Genomic DNA, 25,823 nt, shown 5'->3' on the forward strand with positions numbered 1-25,823 from the left:
TTACATAGAAACTCCACCCTCTATTTTTATAAATTTTTGATGTGGAAGGGAGAGAGAGCTAACCATATTTCACGCATACATATTCACGCGATGTGATAGTGCGCTAACAATCAAAACTAGCCCTATGATTTAGTGATGAACATATGGTTACTTTATGTTTAAATTGGTTACTTTAGGCTATATTTGGTTTGGGCTAACAAGGAAAATTCAACTTCTTAAGAAGTACTTGTTTGGTTGACATGATTTTATAACTTTCAGAAAGTTGGTATGTTATTTCCCTCTCCAATCCAAGTAATTTCAAGTTATTTTCTTTTTATTTTACTTTTTTTTATAATTAAGTATTTAGATAAAAATTAATAGAAAATTGAATGCTATATTTATTGATAAATAATGATGTGTGAAAAATTTCATGATATATTTTATTTAAGTTATATATTCATTCAAATAAAAAAAGAAATTAATTAATTAAAGATAAATATTGTTTATATTTTATGACACTTTTTATTATTATCATAAAAAAATTATATATTGATTATTATTTGAGTTAAGTATTTACTTTTTAAAATTTAAGTAGTTGGTCAATATATAATTTTTTCTATTAAATTAAATATTATATTTTAAATATTATATATATATATTTGGAGTAGGAATATTTATGTCATTTTTATAGGCACACTCTATTTATTTTATGAGAATTTAACATACCAACCAAACGCATTAAAATTATACTTTGTAGCAAATAACTTCCCTCTCAAGAAATTAACTTCTCTGGAATCAGACCATTTTGAACTAAACAAGACTTTACTATTTAGGTAAATAGAAAATATATAATAATATATTAAATATTTAAAATATTTTAAAGTTTCAATGTTTATAATTTTAAATATTATTTTTTGATTAAATACTATTGATGTTCAGGAGATTGGGCTGATGACATGACCGGAATGATACTGTGGTGAAATTGGCAGAAACTTGCAACAAAGGAAACGTGAGATGGTGGCGGGTGCCCATAGCAATCACTCGGATACTCAAGTCAGTACTTTGAGAAAAAGAGAGAATGCAGTAGAAGATTCAAAACTTTAGTAGTATTAGAGGTAGTCTACCTTTACCTCTGTGATCGGTTCCCTTTTATACTAGAAAAAAATAGAGATAAATATAGTTTTTTCTAAAAATTTAGCGATGATGTGGCTGCCTACTCGATAAGGGTCATCACCAACTAATAGCTTGGTGATCCCGTGATCACAGATGAAATGAGAATGTGCCTGATAACAGTAACTTTATATTAAAACTCAGCCTATTAGAGGAGGGCAAGTCTTGACGATAACATGGTGTTAAAGTGTTCGAGTCTTCCCTTTTCCCGAGTAGGACTGCATTTTTCACGTGTCAAATCCTTGCCATGTGACCCCCATTTTGTGGTGACAACTCGTAACTTACTTTGGGTAGATATTATGTAACATCAGAGGTCCCTCGCTGGTTTTTGTTTCTTCATATTCGAAGGGGACATCTTTTATAGAGGTCCGAGACATGTGACCCCTCGAGATTGATTTCTTGCTACTCGTTTCGCCTACCGATCCTTTTTATGACTATTATAATGTTTATCGTGTCGCATTTAACATTTACCGTCGAAACCATCTTTATAAAAGTTCATCGTCTTCTTCAAGCATCACTTTTGCGTTCTTCTGCAACTTTCTTTTTTTAGAGGAATTCATTCTACAACTCCTTTCTCGTTTTTGTTAAAGTCTTTACCTATTTCACCATAACTTTGTTATCCTTTTTTAATATGGATAGGAACACCTCTTCCTCCCCTAACTGGCCTCTATTTCCAGCTCCTCCTCTGATGGCCCCATCCAAGCATAAACCCCATTGTTCCATTGAGGGAGGCCCCCAAGAAAGAAGGTGGCTCTCTTAGTGATATCCTGTCTGTCTTCTCGGATAGCAACATGGATTGTTTGTATGACATCTATCATATTCATCTGGATTCTTTTCGAATCTTTGCTCCTTCTCCCCATGTTCGTGCTAACAACTTGATCTCCGCTAACGACATTATCGTTTTCTTCGAGGAGCAGTTGAAGGTGGGTCTTTGTTTTCCCTTAGACCCCTTCTTTGTGGAGATCCTTCGGTGTTACAAGCTTTCTGTTGCCTAGTTTCATCCTAACGCTGGAGAATTTTGATGGCCTTTTAGTTCGTGTGTTTCAACAATCACATTGAACCAAACGTAGTGCTATTGTCCTAGTTATACCAACTAGGTACACATAAGAATGAGGAATTCTAGTGCTTTAGCAGCCGAAAGTACTTGAATATTTTTTATTTGATGCCTTATTATTTGAGCCTTCTTCTTTGAACCTTCTTCTTTGAAACAATGGAAAAATAAGTTTTTTGTCCTTTGTCATTGTACGTCAGAGGGTTTTGGGTGCCTTCAAACCAGCTAGCACTATTGGGTAGAGCTGAAAAAGGATGGGGTTCGTCTGAGGAGAGAGGACGACGGGGCTTTAGCTTCTCTTATGGCAATGGCTAAAGCCTTAAAGAAGATTGATATTACTTAGGCAATGAGGAATGTCATCTTGTCCTGGCAGAGTCATTTGCCAGCAAGCCAGACCCACGCTCCTCACTCGCCCATCCTTCTCTAAAGCACACCCTTATCTCGAGATCAGGGTACTTCACTTTTCATCCTTTTTATTTGGCGAATTGATTTTCTTACTTACTTTTCCTTTTTGTTTGCAGATATGGCCGGGTCAAGCAAATTCACCGAGGCGGCACGTGCTGCTGGAAAGGGCAAGGCAATTGCTGTTGGGGTTGTTAGTCCCCCTTCTAAACGTGCTCACCCTTCGGAGGTGATTGTACTTCCTCCTCCCCCTCCCTAGCCTACGGCCGAGGAACTGGCACCCTTCAGCCTGAATCTTCGGCCTTGGGTGCTTCTGCTCCGACTTCAGCTCCTATGCTCCCTGCTGATCTCCTTCTTTCTCTATTCCTGTGAGTGTGGGGATTGAGTCTTCCTAGCCTATTGGCATTCAACGTTTGGCCTTAGCGCTAAACTGGGCATCTCCTTTCCTTGATGACCCTTCTCTGAGTCCCCTACTAATTAAAAGTGCTATGAGGCCAGCAGATCGCCACCATTTGAATGAGGTTAAGAGGGACGAGCTGGTTATTAATGCCATTCATTCTACGCTGAAGGATGCCTTTTGTGCCTATATGGCTAAGGAGCATTTTAGAGCCTTGAGGCAAGAATTTGGTGCAAATAAGATGCACAGAAAGCTTTTGGTTGAGGAATGTTCAAACTTGAAAACCCAGATTGTTGAAGTTGAGGGTACAATAAAGGAGACGTTAGAGTTGGTGGACAAGTTTCAGGTTGATCTTGACGCAGCCCGTGCTTCAAACCAAGGCCTTAAGAGTCAGGCTAAATCTACCAAGAATCAAGTGGCCCTATTGCAGCGCCAGGTCTTGGAGTTGCACGCTCAAGCTGAGGAGGCCCGAACTGCCTCAACTAGGATAGCCGAGCTTGAGGCAAAATTCCAGGAGAAAGTGGCCCAGGGAGGGGAGATGTTTGTCCAAGCCCAGAATTCTATGAAGAAGGAGCTGATGAAGCGTTTTCTTTATGAGAATTTCTCCTGGATAGATGACATCTTCCCCGAGGAAGAAAATGAGGGTGGAGGGGAGCGTGCTGAAAATACTCCTGTCAAAGAGGAGCGTGATGAAGATGTGCCTTCTGACCGGATTTCTCTTGTAATGGAGTCAAAAATATCAATGTAATGGAGACTCGGGTGGATGAGCCTGATGACCCTGTCCTTTTGTAATTTGTCATTTTTAATGAGAATGTTGCTTTTATTTTCGTTTAGCGTTTATATGTTTTGCACATAATATTTTTTTAAGAGGAAAAAAATTTTCTTAAGGGGCTAACACCTGTTTATGACGCTTAGTCACTAACCTGTCTTGTGGCTATGAAATAAGAGACTTAGTGTATTTCTAGAATTGGACTAACGCTTAAACATAAGGTACAACGAATGCCCGCGACATCTGAGCAGTCGAATAGAAAACTGTCTTATGACCTGGCCTAGCAAAAACTGTCTTGTGACCTTGATTCGTGGGATCAGTACTCGAGTGGTCTCGTGAAAGTTGCCTCATGACCTGGTCAGGCGAAAACTGCCTTGTAACCTCGATTCATGGGATGAACGCCCGAGTGGTCCTGCGAAAATCATCTTATGACCTGACTTAGCGAAAATTGTCTTGTGGCATTGATTCGTGGGACCAACACTCAAGTGGTCTGGCGAAAGTTGCTTTGTGACCTATCCTGGATAAAACTGCTTTATAGCCTTGATTCATGAGATCAACGCTCTAGTATTCTGGTGGAAGCCGCCTTGTGGCCTGGCCTGGAAAAAACTGCCTTATCGCCTTGATTCATGGGACCAATGCTTGAGTGGTCTGGCGGAAGCGGCCTTTGTGATCTGGCTTGGTGAAAACTGCCTTGTGGGCTTGATTCGTAGGACTAACACCCGAGTGGTCTTATTGTTCCTTTCCATCAAAGAACATACCATATAAAAAATACTTTGTTAGCTTTTTTATTAAGAATATCCTCCATTTACATATGAGGATAGAATTAACTTGCTGTCGAAATGTGAACGATATTAGAAATCTCATGAGATTTCGGGCAGACGGTTTTTGTAGGCGAAAGTTCTCCAAGATTTCTAAAAGTTTCTACCTTTACAGTAATTATGTTTGTAATCTATTTATGTGTCGCCGGGTCCTTTTATTATTACATGTATGACTCTTACTAGTTTTCTATATATCAGGAGTTATCTCAGGGGTTGTCTCCCTGAGCTCAGACCTTTGCCCTTCTTTTTCTTTTTTTTCATGAATTTTCGGAGGGTGCCATCCCTTGTAAGCCTTTCGATCTTGCCCTTTAATTATAGACATTCTTCCGTTATGTAGCCATGATCTTCATAGAAGCGACAATACTTGGTTCTGTTTCATTTTTTTGCCTTCTCGGGATTGAGCTTGGGCAGCCATCTAATTTCTTTATAATTTTTCCTGATGCATATCAAGATACGAATTCATGAGTCACTTAGCAGAGTGTAATTCTTATACTTACTATGTTCGTCCTTTTGCGAGATAGGGTAGCTCCTGTGATCTTCTTCATGGGATCGCTCTCAGACTTTTGAATTTACTTTTGATTTGCCCTCTTGTCTTCTTTTAGTGTCTGAACCTCATCATCCAACCTGATATACTTCTAGGTCTTAATTATCAACTATTGGTACGTCACAGCTAGGTTTTTAATTAAAGAATCCATGAACTTGACGTTACGAGTTCATTTCTTCAACGTCTTATAGGCTATCTCATGATTTAACACTTTCATCTGTATGACTTCAGCATTAAAATGGAAAATAAAACTCCTTAAAGACTCGTGCTCTCTCTTTGTAGATCTTTCACAGGTTAGAGAAAAGCTTTTTGGGAGGTATGCAAGTGATAAATTTAGATTTGAATATTATAGCGAATTGTGTAAAGTTTTGGATTAAACCTGAGTTTAAGTATTGATACCATTTTTGAGCTAAACTCATGAGTGTTGATGAAAACACTCGGTATAATACAAAATCATTTACGTTCTGAAGCTGTATGGTCGTCCTAAAAATGGCCAGATGACTTCTAGAGTCTGTCATTTTATCGTATTTGTCTAAGTTGGACAACTTGAACTTGACAGGAAAGATTTTCTCTAATATTTCTTTCGAAAGAAGCGAGACACTGTAATACCCGGCTAGACTCCGGTATCGGAATTCCTACCGTCCGGTGGAATCTCGGATGTCGGAAACCTCTAGAAGGGTAAAACCATGTTTTATGAAATGTTTTTAATGTATTTTATGTTTTAAACAAAAAGGAAATTGAGTTTTTGAATGAAAAAGACCAAAGGAGGCTTTGCCAGGTTCGGCCGCCGAAAGTGAGGTTCGGCCGCCGAACATGGTGGGGTTTTGGGAGCGCTTTAGGCCTCCGAAAGCCTTGTTTGAAAGACTCAAGGTTCGGCCGCCGAACCTCATGTTCGGCCGCCGAACATGCATGAGATGTGGGGGCACGTTAGGCCGCCTAAAGGTGACAGAACCTGCCCTATAAGAGACCCCGTGACCGAAACAGGCGAGGTTTTCTCTCCCATTTCGGCCGACGGTAAGCTGTAGCCCTCCTATGATCATTTTAAGTGTTTTCCCTCAAATCCTTTAGATCTTAACAAGTTATATCTTGTTTTTGAAGAGTTTTAAAGTTTAAGCAAGTTTTGGAGCTTTGAGGTTCAAGAACTCGAATCTCCCCATCTTCGAGCTAGGATCGTTTCTCTCTCGATCTTCAAGAGGTAAGAGCTGATCTCTAGTTCTATATGTGTTTTAAGTAAGTTTTATGCAAGTTTTTGGGGTAGAAATGCATGAGTAGGCTTGATGGGTTTTTATGAAAAATCCATGGTTTTAATGTGTATTTATGTGCAATGTGGCTTGCTTGTGTGTTGTAGTTGGGGTTTAAGCTTGTTGGAGGCCCCTAGGAGTTTGTATGCTTGAGTATGATTGTTGTAGAATAGGTTTATGCATGATTGGTTGTGTAGGGGGTTGTTTTGGGCAAGAGGAACCAAGTTTCTGCCCTTTGGCAGAAACCAGGTTCGGCAGCCGAAGGTACTTTCGGCCGCCGAACCAGCTTGGGAGGCAGCTTTAGGCTGCCGAAGTCTGCCCCCGAAAGTTTGAGTTTCGGCTCTGTCCGAGACTTTCGGCCGCCGAAGGTGCCGCCGAACATGCATGAGTTTCGTCTCTGTCTGGGAGTTTCGGCCGCCGAAGGTGCCGCCGAACCTGCCTGACTTTCGGCTCTGGAGGGACTTCCGGCCGCCGAAGGTGCCGCCGAAAGTGCCCTTCCCAGCCTTTTCTTGCATGTTTTCTAGGGATGTTTTGAGGTGTTTTGAGGAGGTTTTTTGGGGGTATGTTTAGAGTTATGTTCTTGTTGTTTGGTGCCTCATTTGAGTCCACCTGTGTAGGTTCGGACCCGAGGACCCGAGACCCCCGGTTGTGAGATAGTCTTTCAGAGTCCGTCGTTAAAGCTTCGGTCACCAGGTGAGTGGGATTATTCCCTAAGTTTTTAAGTAATGAATGAATGAACAAATGAATGAATCTGATAGCATACTCATGCATCATTAATGCCATGTGATGTTCAGGATGTTTGCATTAGAAATTCACGAATATGTTGCATTGCATAATTTGATGTTGATGTGGATGGTTATTGGGTGATCCATAGTCCTCTAATGTTATGTTATGATGATATGTTATGGAAGACCAGTGAGGCCCATTCTACGCCCCTGGCACTATGTAAGAGAAAGACCAGCGAGGCCCATTCTACGCCCCTGGCACTTTGGAATGTTATGATATGTATGTTATGTAAGAGAAAGACCAGCGAGGCCCATTCTACGCCCCTGGCACTTGGAGATGTGAGGACTAATGGTGACAATACCATCCTTTATGTGATTAAATGTGATGTGTTGCATTTCATGAAAGCATGTAAAGTAAAAGTTATGTTATTTAATGTTAATAATAAAATGAATAATAATATACCTAAAAAGTGTGGAACTAAATCAAATGATAATAATAATAAAATTAAGAATAAAATACCTAAAAAGGGAGGAATTAATATCATGTTTTTACTTTTTACTCACTGGGCTTTTTAGCTCACCCCTCTCCCCTAACCCCAGTCTTGCAGGTACTGTGTAGATAGAGAAGTCAGCAAGAGTAAGAGAAGTCTCTGTAATAGCATAGAAGTGGACATGGTTTATTCATAATGTAAAAGTATGTTATGTAATGTAATGTAAGTTATATAGTGTGCTTGACTAGAGTCTGTTGTAATCCCTTGAATACATGAGATAAATGTTTTATGATGTTTATGTAACCCAAGCCTGATATATGTTATGTACCCCATTGGAGTATTTGTTGAGAACTCCAATGAGGGGTTTATGTTATGATTATGCTTGCACAGGCTAGGCTGGGTAAAGAAATGTTTAAATGAAAGAAAAGTTTTAATTTTTATGTATGTTTTGGTTCATGTATGGGATTGAACAGGTTCACAGGATGTATGTTTGGCTTGCTACGGGTTCCGGCGGCCTTAAGCCGACCTGAATCCTAGCGCCGGTAGCGGTCCGGTTTCCGGGTCGTTACAGAATGGTATCAGAGCCCTAGGTTCATATGGTCGGACCTAGAGTGTCGGGCTCATAGATGTTATAGAAAGGTCAAGCACAATAGGAAATCATGTCCACTAGGATAGGATGTAGAGTCCTGTCTAGAATGCAAGTATGTATGCCATGAGATATGCTATGATTATGATGTGTATATGATGTGGGTTCATGTGTTTCCACATGAACCATCTGATGCTAATGTTTTGTTATCTGTGCTGTTTTTCAGTAAACAGAATGCGAGGAACTCGTCGATCAGCTAGATTGACTAGAGTACCACCGGAGGATGAGGGCACGAGCGCCCGTCCTCCAGCATTGCCAAGGGCAATGTCAAGCAGGTCCAACAGAGACAGAACAGTGAGGGACCCTAGAAGGTCCTTGGATCTGGGTAGAAGCAGATCAGTAAGGGGTACAGTTCAGGAAAGAATGTCAGTTGATGGAGAAGAAGAGATGGATGTGGAGCAGAGGAGGGACGGTAACCTTGGTGTAAACATGCCAGAAGAGGGCATGGGTGAGTCTCAGGGAGGCACTCAGGCCTCGGGGTTTGTTCTACCACCCCAGTACCCACCTTTTTCACCATACCCCGGGTATTCGATGGGAAGTACATCGGATTACCCCAGTTTTAATCATTACCCTTCTCACATGCCATACCCACCTTTCTACCCACAGTATCCACAGTACCCTATGTACCCACCTCCATCCTTCCATCCAGGCACGGCAAACCCTATCCCAGGGGATGTCGCACCACCACCACCAGCAGAACCCACAGTTCCAGAAACCCAAAGACCTCAACCTACCTCATCTAGAGGGAGCAAGGCCAAGATGACCGACTACATGAAGTTGGGTGCTCCCCAGTTTGATACAGGTGATGATCCGTTTGTGTACCTGGAGAAGGTCAAAACAATTACAGATGAGATAGGTGCTGATGACAGCAGAGCCATTCAGATGGCTGGTTTCACCCTGAAATGCAAAAAGGCCCGTGAATGGTTCAAGGGCTATGTGAAACCGAGGGTGGACAATCTTTCATGGGAGGAGTTCGCGACTGAGTTCGCAGGTTGGGCTTTCCCTGACAGTTCAAGGGAGTTGAAGATGATTGAGTTTGAACAGCTGAAACAGACAGATGAGATGGGTGTCGATGAGTACACCGATAGATTCTTAGAGTTGTTGCCGTTTGCTGGGCAACATCTGGACACAGATTCGAAGAAGTCGAGGAGGTATACCATGAGGCTCAATTCCAGGTATTCCTCTTTGATTCAGTCAGCCGATAGAGAAAGTTTCCATGCCATTATAGACATGGCCAGGAGAATGGAGGCTAGTGCCGTAATAGAGGGAAAAGTTAAACAGTCAGTGGCACAACCTTCTGGTTCTAAGACCCCAGGTGGGGGAAGGATAGATCCTTCATCCTTGAGTTCAGCTAGTAAGAAGTGGAGCAGTACCACTAAGAAACCAAAGAAGAATAAGTTCTGGAGCAAGATCAAATCAGGTCTGGGACTAGGAAGTGGCTCAAGCTCTGGTGCTGATAATGCAGTGTGTGCACGGTGTGGTAAGCTACACAGAGGGGTATGCCGTTTTGGGACAACAGCCTGCTACAGGTGTGGGCAGGAGGGACACATGTCCATGGAGTGTCCTAGAGCAGTTCCTATGGCACGGCCCCAGCAGACTACTTCGGGTAGTGTGGCACAGCCAGCAGCTTCAGCCGCGACACAGGCCAGTGGCAGAGGCCGAGGGAGAGGGTCAGCCTCTTCTTCATCAGCTTACAGAGGGGAAGGTCCGTCAGCTCCAGCACGGATCTTCACTATGACACAGCAGGAGGCAAACGCATCCAACACCGTGGTGTCAGGTAATATCATCATTGGTTGTTCAGATGCTTATGCCTTAATGGACCCGGGTGCATCCCATTCTTTTGTTTCTCCGAGAGCGGTCGAGAGGTTGGGTTTGATGGTCTCTGGGTTAGAGTGTCCCCTATGGGTTAGTGGACCCAAGTGTGACCCGTCAGTGGCGGAGTCAGTCTGCCAGTACAGTCCAGTTTTCATAGAGGGAAGATGCCTATCCGCCGACCTTGTGGTTCTAGACTTGACAGATTTTGACGTCATTCTAGGGATGGATTGGCTATCTACCCATGGTGCTACCTTGGATTGCAGAGACAAGGTAGTTAAGTTCAGATGTCAGGATGGGTCAGAGGTTGTCTTTAGAGGAGACAGGGGGAGTACACCTAGAGGTTTGATATCAGCCCTACAGGCTCGTAGGCTGCTCAGGAGGGGTTGTCAGGGTTATCTAGCTCATGTGAGAGAGCTAGACAGAGATGTCAGAGAGCCCGCCTCAGTGCCTGTGGTTAGAGAGTTCTTAGATGTCTTCCCAGACGAACTGCCAGGTTTACCGCCTCCTAGGGAGATAGAGTTCGAGATAGAATTGATGCCAGGAACCAGACCGATCTCTATCCCTCCCTACAGGATGGCGCCAGCAGAGCTGAAAGAGCTTAAAGAACAGTTGCAGGAGCTGGTAGATAAGGGTTTCATCCGACCGAGTACCTCACCCTGGGGTGCTCCAGTGTTGTTCGTGAAAAAGAAGGATGGATCCCTTAGACTTTGTATCGACTACAGACAGTTGAACAAGGTCACTACCAAGAACAAGTACCCGTTGCCTAGGATCGATGATCTATTCGACCAGCTAGCAGGAGCAGGTTGTTTCTCCAAAATAGATCTGAGATCTGGGTATCATCAGCTGAGGATCAGAGATGAGGACGTGCCGAAGACAGCTTTCAGAACCAGATATGGGCACTATGAGTTCCTAGTGATGCCGTTCGGGTTAACAAACGCCCCTGCAGCATTCATGGATCTCATGAACAGAGTATTTAGCCAATACCTGGATCACTTCGTTATTGTCTTCATAGATGATATCTTAGTGTATTCCAGGAATGCAGAAGAGCATGCCCATCATCTGCGGTTGGTCTTGCAGACTTTGAGGGAACATGGCTTGTATGCCAAGTTCTCTAAATGTGAATTCTGGCTGAGGAGCATTTCGTTCTTGGGGCATGTAGTGTCAGAGAATGGTATTGAGGTGGACCCCAAGAAGACAGAAACTGTGGCTAACTGGCCTAGACCCACTTCAGTGACAGAGATTAGAAGTTTCTTGGGTTTGGCTGGTTACTACAGGAGGTTCGTTCAGGACTTCTCAAAGATAGCCGCTCCTCTGACCAGGTTAACCAGGAAGAATCAGAAATTTCTGTGGACCGACCAGTGCGAAGAGAGTTTTGAAGAACTTAAGAAGAGGTTGACTTCAGCACCAGTTTTAGCTCTGCCATCTGGTGATGAGGACTTTACAGTCTTTTGTGATGCGTCCCGTGTGGGACTGGGTTGTGTACTGATGCAGAATGAGAGGGTGATTGCTTATGCTTCTAGGCAGCTGAAGAAGCATGAGTTGAATTACCCCACACATGACCTTGAGATGGCAGCAGTAATCTTTGCACTCAAGATGTGGAGGCACTACCTCTATGGGGTAAAATGTGAGATCTTTACAGATCATAAGAGCCTGCAGCACATCCTGAGTCAAAGAGATTTGAATTTGAGACAGAGAAGATGGGTAGAACTGCTCAGTGACTACGATTGCAAAATCCAGTATCATCCGGGTAAGGCTAATGTAGTAGCTGATGCCTTAAGCCGGAAATCACTCGGCAGTCTATCCCACATCACGGCAGAACGAAGACCAGTAGTAAAGGAGTTCTACAAGCTCATCGAAGAAGGGCTACAGTTAGAGTTGTCGGGTACAGGTGCCTTGTTGGCTCAGATGAAAGTGACACCCGTGTTCCTTGAGCAAGTTGCTCAGAAACAGCATGAGGACCCCGAGTTAGTGAAGATTGCCAGGACTGTTCAGTCAGGCAATGATAGTGAGTTCAGATTCGACAGTAAAGGGATCCTCCGCTATGGGAGTCGATTATGTGTACCAGACGACATAGGGCTAAAAGGAGACATTATGAGAGAGGCTCATAATGCAAGATACAGCATTCACCCCGGAGCCACCAAGATGTATCAAGATTTGAAAAAGGTTTATTGGTGGCCAGCAATGAAGAAAGAAGTGGCACAGTTCGTGTCAGCCTGCGAAGTGTGTCAGAGGGTGAAGCTGGAACATCAGAAGCCAGCTGGAATGCTTAACCCGCTACCTATTCCAGAATGGAAATGGGAAAATATAGCTATGGACTTCGTAGTAGGGTTACCAGCGGCGTCCAACAGAGTGGACTCCATATGGGTGATTGTGGACAGACTCACCAAATCTGCTCACTTCATTCCTGTCAGGAGTGGCTATTCTGTGGACAAGTTGGCGCAGGTGTATGTGGACGAGATCGTCAGGCTGCATGGGGTTCCCGTTTCGATAGTGTCAGATAGAGGGCCCCAGTTCACCTCCAGGTTTTGGCGGAGTCTGCAGAATGCCATGGGTACTAGGTTGGATTTCAGTACTGCCTTCCACCCCCAGACTGATGGACAGTCAGAAAGGACCATCCAGACTATCGAGGATATGCTCAGAATGTGTGTGCTGGACTTTGGCGGTTCTTGGAGGCAGCATCTACCTTTGGTGGAGTTTGCCTACAATAACAGCCATCATGCTAGCATCGGGATGGCTCCATATGAAGCTTTGTACGGAAGGAAGTGCAGATCACCTGTTTGCTGGGAGGAAGTTGGAGAGAAGGCCTTGGCAGGGCCTGAGCTAGTAGAGATTACCAGCAGGGTGGTACCCATAATCAGAGAAAGAATCAAGACTGCTGCAAGCAGGCAGAAGAGTTATACAGACTACCGCAGAAGGCAGTTAGAGTTTCAGGAGGGGGATCTGGTATTGCTCAAGGTGTCTCCAATGAAGGGAGTGGTTCGCTTCGGGAAGAAAGGTAAACTAGCCCCACGATACATCGGACCCTTTGAAATCTTGCAAAAGATTGGGAATGTGTCGTACAAGCTAGATTTACCTGCTTCAATGGCAAGAATCCATCCGGTCTTCCATGTTTCGATGTTGAGGAAGTTTGTGTCAGATCCGAGCAAGGTTCTTAGTGAGCCTGATGTGGAGGTCCAAGAGGATCTCACCTATGTTGAACAGCCAGTACGGATCATAGACACGCAGATCAGAAAGTTAAGAAACAAGGAAATCCCGATGGTGAAAGTCCTGTGGAACCACCACAACTTGGAAGAGTGCACTTGGGAGACACGGGAGTCTATGCTCCAGCAGTACCCTCAGCTCTTTTAAGGTTAGATCCCTATGTGTTGATGTGCTTAGTATGTATGTTATATGTTTGCCATGTTATGTGTTGTTTGGTGAACATTCGGGGACGAATGTTCTTAAGGGGGGAAGAATGTAATACCCGGCTAGACTCCGGTATCGGAATTCCTACCGTCCGGTGGAATCTCGGATGTCGGAAACCTCTAGAAGGGTAAAACCATGTTTTATGAAATGTTTTTAATGTATTTTATGTTTTAAACAAAAAGGAAATTGAGTTTTTGAATGAAAAAGACCAAAGGAGGCTTTGCCAGGTTCGGCCGCCGAAAGTGAGGTTCGGCCGCCGAACATGGTGGGGTTTTGGGAGCGCTTTAGGCCTCCGAAAGCCTTGTTTGAAAGACTCAAGGTTCGGCCGCCGAACCTCATGTTCGGCCGCCGAACATGCATGAGATGTGGGGGCACGTTAGGCCGCCTAAAGGTGACAGAACCTGCCCTATAAGAGACCCCGTGACCGAAACAGGCGAGGTTTTCTCTCCCATTTCGGCCGACGGTAAGCTGTAGCCCTCCTATGATCATTTTAAGTGTTTTCCCTCAAATCCTTTAGATCTTAACAAGTTATATCTTGTTTTTGAAGAGTTTTAAAGTTTAAGCAAGTTTTGGAGCTTTGAGGTTCAAGAACTCGAATCTCCCCATCTTCGAGCTAGGATCGTTTCTCTCTCGATCTTCAAGAGGTAAGAGCTGATCTCTAGTTCTATATGTGTTTTAAGTAAGTTTTATGCAAGTTTTTGGGGTAGAAATGCATGAGTAGGCTTGATGGGTTTTTATGAAAAATCCATGGTTTTAATGTGTATTTATGTGCAATGTGGCTTGCTTGTGTGTTGTAGTTGGGGTTTAAGCTTGTTGGAGGCCCCTAGGAGTTTGTATGCTTGAGTATGATTGTTGTAGAATAGGTTTATGCATGATTGGTTGTGTAGGGGGTTGTTTTGGGCAAGAGGAACCAAGTTTCTGCCCTTTGGCAGAAACCAGGTTCGGCAGCCGAAGGTACTTTCGGCCGCCGAACCAGCTTGGGAGGCAGCTTTAGGCTGCCGAAGTCTGCCCCCGAAAGTTTGAGTTTCGGCTCTGTCCGAGACTTTCGGCCGCCGAAGGTGCCGCCGAACATGCATGAGTTTCGTCTCTGTCTGGGAGTTTCGGCCGCCGAAGGTGCCGCCGAACCTGCCTGACTTTCGGCTCTGGAGGGACTTCCGGCCGCCGAAGGTGCCGCCGAAAGTGCCCTTCCCAGCCTTTTCTTGCATGTTTTCTAGGGATGTTTTGAGGTGTTTTGAGGAGGTTTTTGGGGGTATGTTTAGAGTTATGTTCTTGTTGTTTGGTGCCTCATTTGAGTCCACCTGTGTAGGTTCGGACCCGAGGACCCGAGACCCCCGGTTGTGAGATAGTCTTTCAGAGTCCGTCGTTAAAGCTTCGGTCACCAGGTGAGTGGGATTATTCCCTAAGTTTTTAAGTAATGAATGAATGAACAAATGAATGAATCTGATAGCATACTCATGCATCATTAATGCCATGTGATGTTCAGGATGTTTGCATTAGAAATTCACGAATATGTTGCATTGCATAATTTGATGTTGATGTGGATGGTTATTGGGTGATCCATAGTCCTCTAATGTTATGTTATGATGATATGTTATGGAAGACCAGTGAGGCCCATTCTACGCCCCTGGCACTATGTAAGAGAAAGACCAGCGAGGCCCATTCTACGCCCCTGGCACTTTGGAATGTTATGATATGTATGTTATGTAAGAGAAAGACCAGCGAGGCCCATTCTACGCCCCTGGCACTTGGAGATGTGAGGACTAATGGTGACAATACCATCCTTTATGTGATTAAATGTGATGTGTTGCATTTCATGAAAGCATGTAAAGTAAAAGTTATGTTATTTAATGTTAATAATAAAATGAATAATAATATACCTAAAAAGTGTGGAACTAAATCAAATGATAATAATAATAAAATTAAGAATAAAATACCTAAAAAGGGAGGAATTAATATCATGTTTTTACTTTTTACTCACTGGGCTTTTTAGCTCACCCCTCTCCCCTAACCCCAGTCTTGCAGGTACTGTGTAGATAGAGAAGTCAGCAAGAGTAAGAGAAGTCTCTGTAATAGCATAGAAGTGGACATGGTTTATTCATAATGTAAAAGTATGTTATGTAATGTAATGTAAGTTATATAGTGTGCTTGACTAGAGTCTGTTGTAATCCCTTGAATACATGAGATAAATGTTTTATGATGTTTATGTAACCCAAGCCTGATATATGTTATGTACCCCATTGGAGTATTTGTTGAGAACTCCAATGAGGGGTTTATGTTATGATTATGCTTGCACAGGCTAGGCTGGGTAAAGAAATGTTTAAATGAAAGAAAAGTTTTAATTTTTATGTATGTTTTGGTTCATGTATGGGATTGAACAGGTTCACAGGATGTATGTTTGGCTTGCTACGGGTTCCGGCGGCCTTAAGCCGACCTGAATCCTAGCGCCGGTAGCGGTCCGGTTTCCGGGTCGTTACAGACACTATCCAAACTGAAATCTTTTTCATGTTCTTTTTGGTATCTCTATAAGGCCCGTACTAGCTTCCAGTCCACTCCTTTCGGAGTCTCATCTAATTCATCTTTAGATTTTGACTTTTTTTTATTCCACAATTTGGCTGCTTCCATCTGGGTTCTTGGGGGTATCTACGGAGGTTTCATCCCTTCTTCCAGGGTCCATTTTAGATGCCTCTTCCCAAGCCTTATACTGCCTGAGAGTAGCATGTAACCTTTGGATATACTGGAGTGTGTGCTCGTTGTTTAAATTATTAAGGTCTACATCATTAATCACTGGAGGTGTGTTTTCTCGGTTATTTGGGGTAGAAGAAATGATGACTTCCTCGTTGGTAGCGATATTAACAGCAGTTGTAGGACTTCTGACCATTTTGAGTGAGGAAAGACGATAAGAAATCGGTCGTGATTCAAAAGAGGGTTTAATGGATTTCTCGACAATAGAACCAAATGATATTGAGGAGATTAGGCTAATTACATAGCAGGAATGATGTTGTGCTGAGGTTGGCAGAAATCTGCAAGAAAGAAAACGTGAGGCGGTGGCGGGTGCCCACAGTAGCCATTTTGACGCTCAAGTCAGTACCTTAAGAAAAAGAGAGAATGCAGTAGAAGACTCAGAGTTTTAGTAGTATTAGAGATAGTGTACCTTTGCCTCTATGATCATTCTCCCTTTTATACTGTAACAAGATAGAGATAAATATAGCATTTTTTGAAAATTCAGTGATGATGTGGTCAGCTGCTCGATAAGGGTCATTACTAGCTAATACGTTGGTGATCCCGTAATTATAGGTGAAATGAGAATGTACCTGATAACGGTAACTTTATGTCAAGACTCACTTATCAGGGGAGGGCAAGTTTTGACAATAATTGAGATGTTAAAATATCCGGATCTTCTCTTTTTTCGAGTAGGATTGCATTTTCCACTTATTAGATTCTTGCCACATGACTCCTATTTTATGGTGACAGTTTAGTTTAGAGAGACATTATTTAATATCAACTATCTTTTAATTAATTATATAAAGTATATTTAATATAATATTGATAATATAATACTGAATTAAATAATTATTTGTTCAAATATTTATACTAAATTTATTAAAATATTATCGTTTAATTATTTATATATTATTATTTAATTTTAATTTAAATATATAATTTATATTAAATTATTTTATATTATATAAAAAATACTAATGTATAATATAAATATAAAATAGAAATATTAATATAAATATAATCAACTTAAATTATATATTATATATATACATTATACTTTAACTTCAATAGATTGCATTGATTAATATTTAAATTATATAAAAATTTTAATTTATAAAATTAAATGGATAATATTAAATATGAGAATAATCATAAAAATATATATGAATATGTGAAAATAGTAATAATAATAATAGCCGATGAGGCTTAATGAAAATAATTTTTTATATATATGAATATGAATAATATTTATAAGTTAATAGTATAGTTACACAATAAATTAATATGCACATATAAATTAATAATATGTATGGTTACATATTTTAATATTATTTAATTTTTTAACTGTTTAAAAATTAAAAAAATTAAATAATATAAATAAATATTAAAGACATAGTATTTATATCTTTTCCTATTAAAAAAAATTTATAAAATTGCTTAATTTTTTAAGAGATATTACTTAATATTCATTAGTTGTATTATTATTTTGCATTAAATACACTTTTTATCTGACATATTAAATTTCTATATAATAGCATTAATTTCTTTTTTTATTATAAATTTAAAATAAAATTATAAATAATTAAATTTTAAAAATATATATTTTTATAATATTTATATTTAATGTATTTATAAATGAGACTATTATTAAATCTATTTATGAGTCTTATTATAAATGAGTTTATTTATGAGTCTTATTATAAATGAGTTGTTTATAAATCTTTTAATGACTCGACTAACGAGTCTCTTAATAAGTCTGCTAGCGAATCTCTTAATACTTGAGCTCGCGAGTCATTTAATGAGTTAACTCGCGAATTTTAATGAACTAAATATTATTGAGTTTAAAACGAAACTAAAAGTTAAATTCGAACTCGGTTCGTTTAGAAAATGAATCGAGACCTGTCGAGTTTTTATTGAATAAGTCTCAAATAATTGGAATAATTTAAATAATTTATACCCTACCAATAATCAAGTTTTTCCTATGAAAATAAAATTTGTGGGCCTATGAAGACTTGGACCATATAAGGTCTTCTCACTAACTTCTCCCCGAGGATAATGCATAAATTGGACAATTATCCATAATTTGCAGCACACCAAAACAAAGTTATGGCAAGCGAGAATCTGGCCTTGCATATTTCCCTTGTCCTATTCATGCTACTACATTGCTCACTCACTGTTGCTTTTGACTCTACTGAAGAAGCAAATGCTCTTCTCAAATGGGCAGCCACCCTTCACAACCCAAAAGATTCTAACATATCTTCTTGGCCTCTCCTTCCTCAAAATGCCACCAATTCCATTCCAAGAACAAGCCCTTGCAACTGGGTTGGACTTTCTTGCAACATTAATGGAAGGGTTGAGAGACTTAACCTCACTAATGCAGGCTTAAATGGTAAGCTCCATGAGTTGTACTTCTCTGCTTTTTCTGATCTTGCATATATTGATCTTAGTGTGAATATTCTTTCTGGAAACATTCCACTTGGAATCACTAAACTTTCCAAACTCATTTATCTTGATTTGGCATATAATCTCTTGTCTGGAACCATTCCTCCAGAGATTGGCCTCCTAACAAATCTTGATACCCTGCACCTTTCTGCAAATCAATTAAGTGGCCCAATTCCTTCAACAATAGGCCAGTTAAGTTCCCTTACTGAGCTTGCCTTGTATACCAACAATCTAGATGGTCCTATTCCTCCTTCTATAGTTAATTTGACCAAGATGGCTCGGTTGCTTCTTTATGAGAATCAGATTTCTGATTTGATTCCACCAGAAATGGGAAACCTTACCAGTTTGGTTCAACTTTACATGAATACCAACAATCTATCCGGTCCAATCCCTTCCACCTTTGGGGAATTGAAAAACCTAACTGTGTTGTATATGTTCCGCAATCAACTTTCTGGTTCAATTCCCCTGGAAATTGGAAACGTGAAGTCCCTCACCGCGCTAAGCCTTTATGGAAACAATCTTTCTGGCCAAGTTCCTGCAACACTAGGTGGTCTAACAAATCTGGAACTTCTTCATCTCTATGAAAATAAACTCTCAGGCCCCATTCCTGATGAGCTGGCAAACTTGACGTCTATGGTTGAGCTAGATTTGAGTGAAAATCAACTTAACGGTTCTATCCCTTCTTTCTTGAGTAATCTGAAAATGTTAGAACGGTTGTACCTGCGTGATAACCAACTCTCAGGGACAATTCCTGAACAGATAGCTAGTCTCCCTAACCTATCTGTGCTCCTACTAGACAGCAACCAGTTGATTGGCCAATTGCCCCAAACCATTTGCCAAAATGAAAAGCTTCAGAACTTCACCGTCTTCAACAACCGTCTTGATGGCCCAATACCCAAAAGCTTTAAAGATTGCAAAAGCTTTGTCCGAGTTCGTCTGGAGGGAAACCAATTCACTGGAAATGTATCTGAAGATTTTGGAGTCTATCCGCAACTCCAATATATAGATCTAAGCTCCAACAACTTCTACGGGGAAATATCATCCAACTGGGGAGAGTGTCCAAATTTAAGAACTCTCGCGATGGCAGGCAACAACATTAGGGGTACAATTCCACCAGAAATTGGCAATGCAACTCAGCTACAAGCACTTAATCTTTCCTCTAATAAATTATCTGGAAGGATTCCCATGGAGTTTGGAAAGTTGGATTTGGTGAAGGTTATTTTAAACGACAATCAGCTATCCGGTGGTATACCTTCAGAATTTGGATTGTTAGCTGATCTCAAGTATCTGGACCTTTCAGCAAACAAGTTGAACCAATCAATTCCTGAAAACATCGGGAACTTGCCTAAACTCTTCTACTTGAATTTGAGCCGCAACGAGTTCAGCCAAAAAATTCCAATTCGATTGCGGAAGTTGACTCACTTGTCGGAGTTGGATTTAAGCAGGAACTTGCTCAAAGGTGAGATACCATCAGAACTGAGCAGTCTAGAAAGCTTGGAGGTGCTAAATCTCTCCCATAATAATCTGTCTGGTTCTATTCCAGATAGTTTTGGAGGGATGAATGGTTTATTGACCATCGACGTATCCTACAACGAACTGGAAGGTCCAATTCCTTCCAACAAAGCATTTCAAAATGCTTCCATAGAAGCATTTCAGGGGAACAAAGGCTTGTGCGGGGATGTTCCAGGACTGCAAACATGCAAAATTTTGACCAACAAAAGTACTTCCAAAAAGAGCCATAAAATGTTGTTTCTAATAATTTTCCTCCCTATCTGTGGAGTTTTTTCACTTCTGGGTTTCCTGGGAGTTTTCTTCTTTTTGCGAAAAAGAAAAGAAGATGCAGATGCACAACAAGGCAGTCAAGAGGATGGAGAATCATTTTTCATATCAAGTTCTGAAGGAAGAATTACGCATGATGAAATCATAAAATCTACAGATTGTTTTAATAGTTTATACTGCATTGGAAAGGGAGGACATGGTAGCGTCTACAAAGCAAATCTGCAATCAGGGAGCACTGTAGCAGTGAAGAAGATCCACCAGTTTCAGGACGGCGAGAAGACATGTAGAAAGGAGTTCTTGAATGAGATAAGGGCATTAACTAAGATACGACATCGAAACATAGTAAAGCTTTTTGGTTTTTGTTCGCATTCTCGATATTCATTTCTGGTTTATGAGTACCTTGATGGAGGTAACTTGGCCACAATATTGGGCAATGACAAAGAAGCTAAAGAATTGGACTGGAGCAAGAGGATAAATATCGTTAAGGGTGTTGCCAATGCTCTGTTTTACATGCACCACAATTGCTCACCTCCAATTGTTCATCGAGATATAACAAGCAAAAACATTTTGCTTGATTCTGAATACGAGGCTCACGTATCAGATTTTGGGACTGCCAAGCTTCTAAACGCCGATTCATCTCATTGGACTGCACTGGCAGGCACATACGGATATATTGCACCAGGTAATACATCGAATATCTTATTGATTTATTTTTCTTAATTGGTTAGGGATGCAACTCTTGTTTAATAAATTTTGAGCTAATAATTTAATTGTGTGGCAGAGCTTGCTTACACTATGAAGGTAAGTGAAAAATGTGATGTGTATAGCTTCGGAGTAGTGGCACTAGAAATTATCAATGGGAAACATCCGGGTGAAATCGTCTCCTCTGTGGCTTCTCCTTCAGCTCAGAATCTGGTCCTGGAAGATTTTCTGGACCAACGCCTTCCAACTCCGTCGGCTCAAGTTCAAGATGAACTAAGGAAAATCAAGAAGATTGCAATTGCATGTTTACACAGCAATCCACAATCTCGACCAACTATGCATAAGATCTCTCAAGTTTTAGCAGTTCAAACTCCACCTTTTAGTTCACTAGGTTAATCATTCAGCAACTGAATGCACATATCATATCATAGCATTAAAAGAAAATACTAACATAGAACTACATCAGTAATAAGTTCTATACATGTGTTAAAAAAAATATGGAGATTATATATGATATTATCTATTTTTTAGTTTTACTTTATTTAAATATTTATTTTAATTTATTTAGTTTGGCTAATTATGAAAATGTAAAATAATAGCTTAATTTATTTATTTAATAATATGAAAATCAATTAAAGAAGACAAGGTAACTAACTGGGAGGTAAATTGAATATTTTGTATTGGTGCTTAAGTTTTATTTGTTGACTGCATGATTACATTAAGTTTAAATTTAGAAGAACCATTAAATTGGACATACTTAATAAGTTCAGAAAAAAAAAATTAAATTTTATATGTTTACCTCCTAGAATAGGATTTTGTTTCATAGAAAACATCAACACTTCTGTTGTCTCTGGGAACTCACCTGGTCTGCTAGATCACCTTAGTTTACACTAAACAAGTTCAATGCTACCATCTATATCATGTTAAACGACAGATGACCTCTGTGCATTTTCAACTTCTGAAACAGTGGGACATGATCAAGGAAAATATCCTGAAATCACATACACAAAAATTGGAAGCAGATACTTAAGTTTCTGACCATGCAAAATTTAATACATCACAAGTTAGACAAAGAAGACAGCAACAAGATAACAGAATATTACAAGTCTGTATCTGCATCACCAAAAAAGAGGAAGAAAAACTATTCTCAGACAGGTGGACATGGTTGAGAAATTTCTAACCAGAAAATTAGCAGCAGATTCTGATGACGTTCTACATCCAGTGGCCCTCACTTGATAGACTATTTATTAGTAGTGAACAAGGATGTAACTCTGACATAACACAACACTTCCTATGACCAGTTTACATAATTTCTTCAAGAGATTCCCCGATAATATCCTCTTACTATATGGGTTGCTACATAAAGTCACATGCGGTTGGACTGCATCGACCAGTAAAGAATGAAGAGGACCCTGCTTTCAACAAGGAAATCAACAGAGTGAGGGCGAGGCAGAAAGTTTATTTTATAAATTTATAACAGCTACTAGCAGAACATCTTAGTTTACAAACCTTAGTAACTGCCAGGGCAGATTGCATGACATAGTTGGCAAATGGATCTTGCAATAGCTGTTCAAAGCGTGGCACTGAGATCAATTCATGAATAATTTGTTCCCGGCTCTCATCCAAATGTTTAAGGCACTTTTCAACTACATGACTGCTAAATTTCTACATGGAGAGTTGTACGTAGTGCGTTTTAAATTGAGACAGCAAATTGGCAATGGAAGATGGGTTCTTTAGCTCTATAAGATATTGCACAACAATAATTTCTGTGACATAAAAAGGAAACTGGGTTCAGTTAAAGATACACAAAGCCGTTCTACACGATGAACAAATCGCCAATAATGCTTGCAGAAATCATTTATATCACGTTTCTTTTCATCAATAAAATAGTCCCTATCTTTTCTCATATATATTAAAACGTTCTTATCATTTTTTTTTTCAACAAAATAGTACGTCCCATCATTTTTTTCCGTCAACAAAATAGTCCCTTCCTACATTTTCAAAAATCTATTAAAACGTGCTTATCTTTTCTCATATCTTTTAAAACATTGTTAATATTTCTTTCCGTTAACGAAATAGCCCATCCTCCTCCTCTTCCTCCTCCTCCTCCTCTTCTCCTCAAAAAAGAAGAAAAAGAAGAAGAAGATAATAATGACGAAGGAGAAGAAGAAGAAGAAAAAGAAGAAAAAAGAAAAAGAAGAAAAATCACCTTCTCCCCCTTAAAAATGAAGAATAAAAAGAACAATCGAAATAGAATCAAAGAAGAAGAATAAGAAAAATAAGAAGAAGAAGAGGAAGAACTGATGAGGTTGAGGAGGAAAAGGAGGAAAAAGAGGGGGTAATTTGGTCTTTTACTATATTTATAACAACAAAAATAGATAGAAGGACTATTTTGTTGACGAAGAGAAAAGATAATGATATTTTAATAGGTTTCTAAAAATGTAGGTACTGATTTGTTAATAATAATACTTAGAGATTAAATTGTAAATATTCTTTTTAATTAATGTATTTAAAATTGTGTATTTTCTATCATAAATTTTATTAATAATATTCTTTTTATTCTCCTTGTGCCGATAAACAAATAAGGGGATGATATAATTTTTTGGAATCTATCGCACTTTTTGAATTAAAATATCATGAATTATCACCGCCAATATTTATCAATCTAAAAAAAACTCAAATTTAAATCTCATAAACCTCTTAATCATATAAAGTATATAAGAGAGGAGTACATATAAACCCAAAAATGAAAGAAAATCACTCTTAGATATAATAGGTATAAGGAAAAGAAATTTCGTATGTCGAAATAAGATAAAAGACACCGATAATGCAGTATAGAAAGAGAAAATATGTGCTCTTAAAAATGAAAAATAGAAAAATTGCATGGTAAAAAAAAAAAAAGAGAATGTCGTGTAATGTGATTATAGCTTTGGAGTTGGTATTAGAAGTCATCAAAGGAAATCATCCTTGTTATCTGATCTCTACAGTGTTATCAAAACTCTTGTAGAATATGCCATGTAATTATGCTCCCTCGCCTTTTTTTTTTCTCTCCTTAAAGATAAACTTGAAGTTGAAAAATGTTCATTCATCATAAATCAGCATTTGTTTGTTTGAATATTAAATCCAGAGTCTCAATTGTTATTAAAACGAAAAATTTTCAATTCCAGGAAGTTGGAAATAAATTCACTGATGCAAGATTCATAGAATGTCTATCTATTGGGCTTATAGATTTTGGGGTTGGGTAAAGGAGCTTGCTTTCTAAACTTGATCTTTCTCCCTTGTATATCATTATCATCTTAATCACTTTCTATTGTGTACGACTTTAATGAGAAGGCAAGCTCTGGAAATAAAGTCAGTCTTATTAAAAAATTTATTATACAATCTTGTGATAAATAATTTGTTTTGAATATTTTCTGTTAGAAACTTCCTTAAGGATTATTCCACGAAAATCCACCCTTGACTTGGATAATTTGTATTTGAAAGGGTATGCCTTATTTTTCCTGTCAATCTTTTTAAAAGGTGAGAGCTACATAAAGTCTTATTTGGGAAAGGGTGATATTAATTATTTTAGTAATTAATAATTATTTTAGAAGTGATTAGGTCAAAATTTGAAAAAATAATTTCATATAATATATATTAATTTTTAAATATTAATTAGTTAAAATATTATATAATAAATATTGAATTAAGTCTAATAATTAAATTATTTTCTAATTTTTTTATCAAACTTTTTTATAGGTCAATTACTTGATTTAACATTTTACAAAGATTTTATTGATTCAGGACCACAAAGATATCTGTTGACTTAACTGATTAAAAATTTTTAAATTTGTAAAAATAGTTTTTAATTTTAAAAATAATACTTAATTATTTACTAAAAAAATTTATTAGTTAATTTTTTAAAAAAAAATATATTAAAAATTATTAAAATTTTAAAAGATTTATTGATTAATTTTTTATTAATTTTATTTATTAAAAGGTTTACTATTTAGATATGTAATTTAAAAAAATAAATTTTATAAAATTTTTACAAATTAATTTATTTTTATTGAGTATATTTTTAGATTTTATTATAATACTTAATAATTAAAATTAATAAAATAATTAATTAATTAACCTTTTAATATATTGTTTAAAATTAAATAAGTATCGATAAGTGTTTAGTTCAAATTAAAATAATGGATTAAATTAAATTAATTTAAAAATAAATTTTGATTTTTAAATGTTTTTAGTTTAATTTTACATTTTAAAAGTTTAATTATTTTGTTTTAATTTTTATTAAAAAAATTATTAAATCGAATAAACTTAATTATTATAATATTATATTATTTTAATAATATAGAGATGATATTTTAATAAAATTAAAATATTTTAATTAAAATTTTAAAATATTAAAAATAAAAATTAAATTGATTTTTTTATTTAATTTTAAAAAACTAAATTTTTAATTTTTAATTTTTTAATTTTATTTTTTCAAAACTCAATATTAATTAATAAATTTTTATATAATATATTCGCAAAGGCACAGCAGTTTATACTCTATAATCATGGTGCGTCACGACTTACGTGATCCAACTGCAAAATATAACATCAATTCTCATTTTATGTGGTACAAAGGATAACTAAGCCTTTTTTTTGTTTTTTGAAATATAACTAAGAATTATATAAAACCCACTTAAAAAAAGTTATATTTGATTATAATTTTTCCAACACAAATGCCATCATT

At 38.5% G+C, this 25,823-nt stretch overlaps 1 protein-coding gene and 1 long non-coding RNA gene across 2 annotated transcripts in view; one reads left to right on the plus strand and one right to left on the minus strand.

Annotated features, from left to right (window-relative positions):
• The window catches only part of LOC122722106, a 28,562-nt gene extending 5,736 nt beyond the window's left edge, over positions 1-22,826 (minus strand). The window contains exons 1-2 of the long non-coding RNA XR_006348954.1: positions 22,767-22,826; positions 14,579-14,582 (exon numbers count right to left, since the gene is read on the minus strand). This is a non-coding gene — a long non-coding RNA (uncharacterized LOC122722106). The remainder of the gene's footprint in view (positions 1-14,578; positions 14,583-22,766) is intronic.
• On the plus strand, positions 18,286-21,629 carry LOC110610183 (MDIS1-interacting receptor like kinase 2). The gene is made up of 2 exons (XM_021750065.2): positions 18,286-21,077; positions 21,177-21,629. Exons 1-2 carry the CDS (start codon positions 18,326-18,328, stop codon positions 21,491-21,493), a joined length of 3,069 nt encoding a protein of 1,022 aa, XP_021605757.1. The 5' UTR covers positions 18,286-18,325; the 3' UTR covers positions 21,494-21,629.
• Positions 22,827-25,823: the final 2,997 nt, after the last annotated feature.

Source organism: Manihot esculenta, chromosome 2 (genome assembly GCF_001659605.2).
Source record: "Manihot esculenta cultivar AM560-2 chromosome 2, M.esculenta_v8, whole genome shotgun sequence".
Taxonomy (NCBI): Eukaryota; Viridiplantae; Streptophyta; class Magnoliopsida; order Malpighiales; family Euphorbiaceae; genus Manihot; species Manihot esculenta.

Coding starts and splice junctions, on each gene's coding strand:
- LOC110610183 (XM_021750065.2), top strand. CDS start 18,326: ATGCTACTACATTGCTCACTCACTGTTGCTTTTGACTCTACTGAAGAA. Junction 21,078..21,176: donor ATACGGATATATTGCACCAG/GTAATACATCGA, acceptor ATTGTGTGGCAG/AGCTTGCTTACACTATGAAG.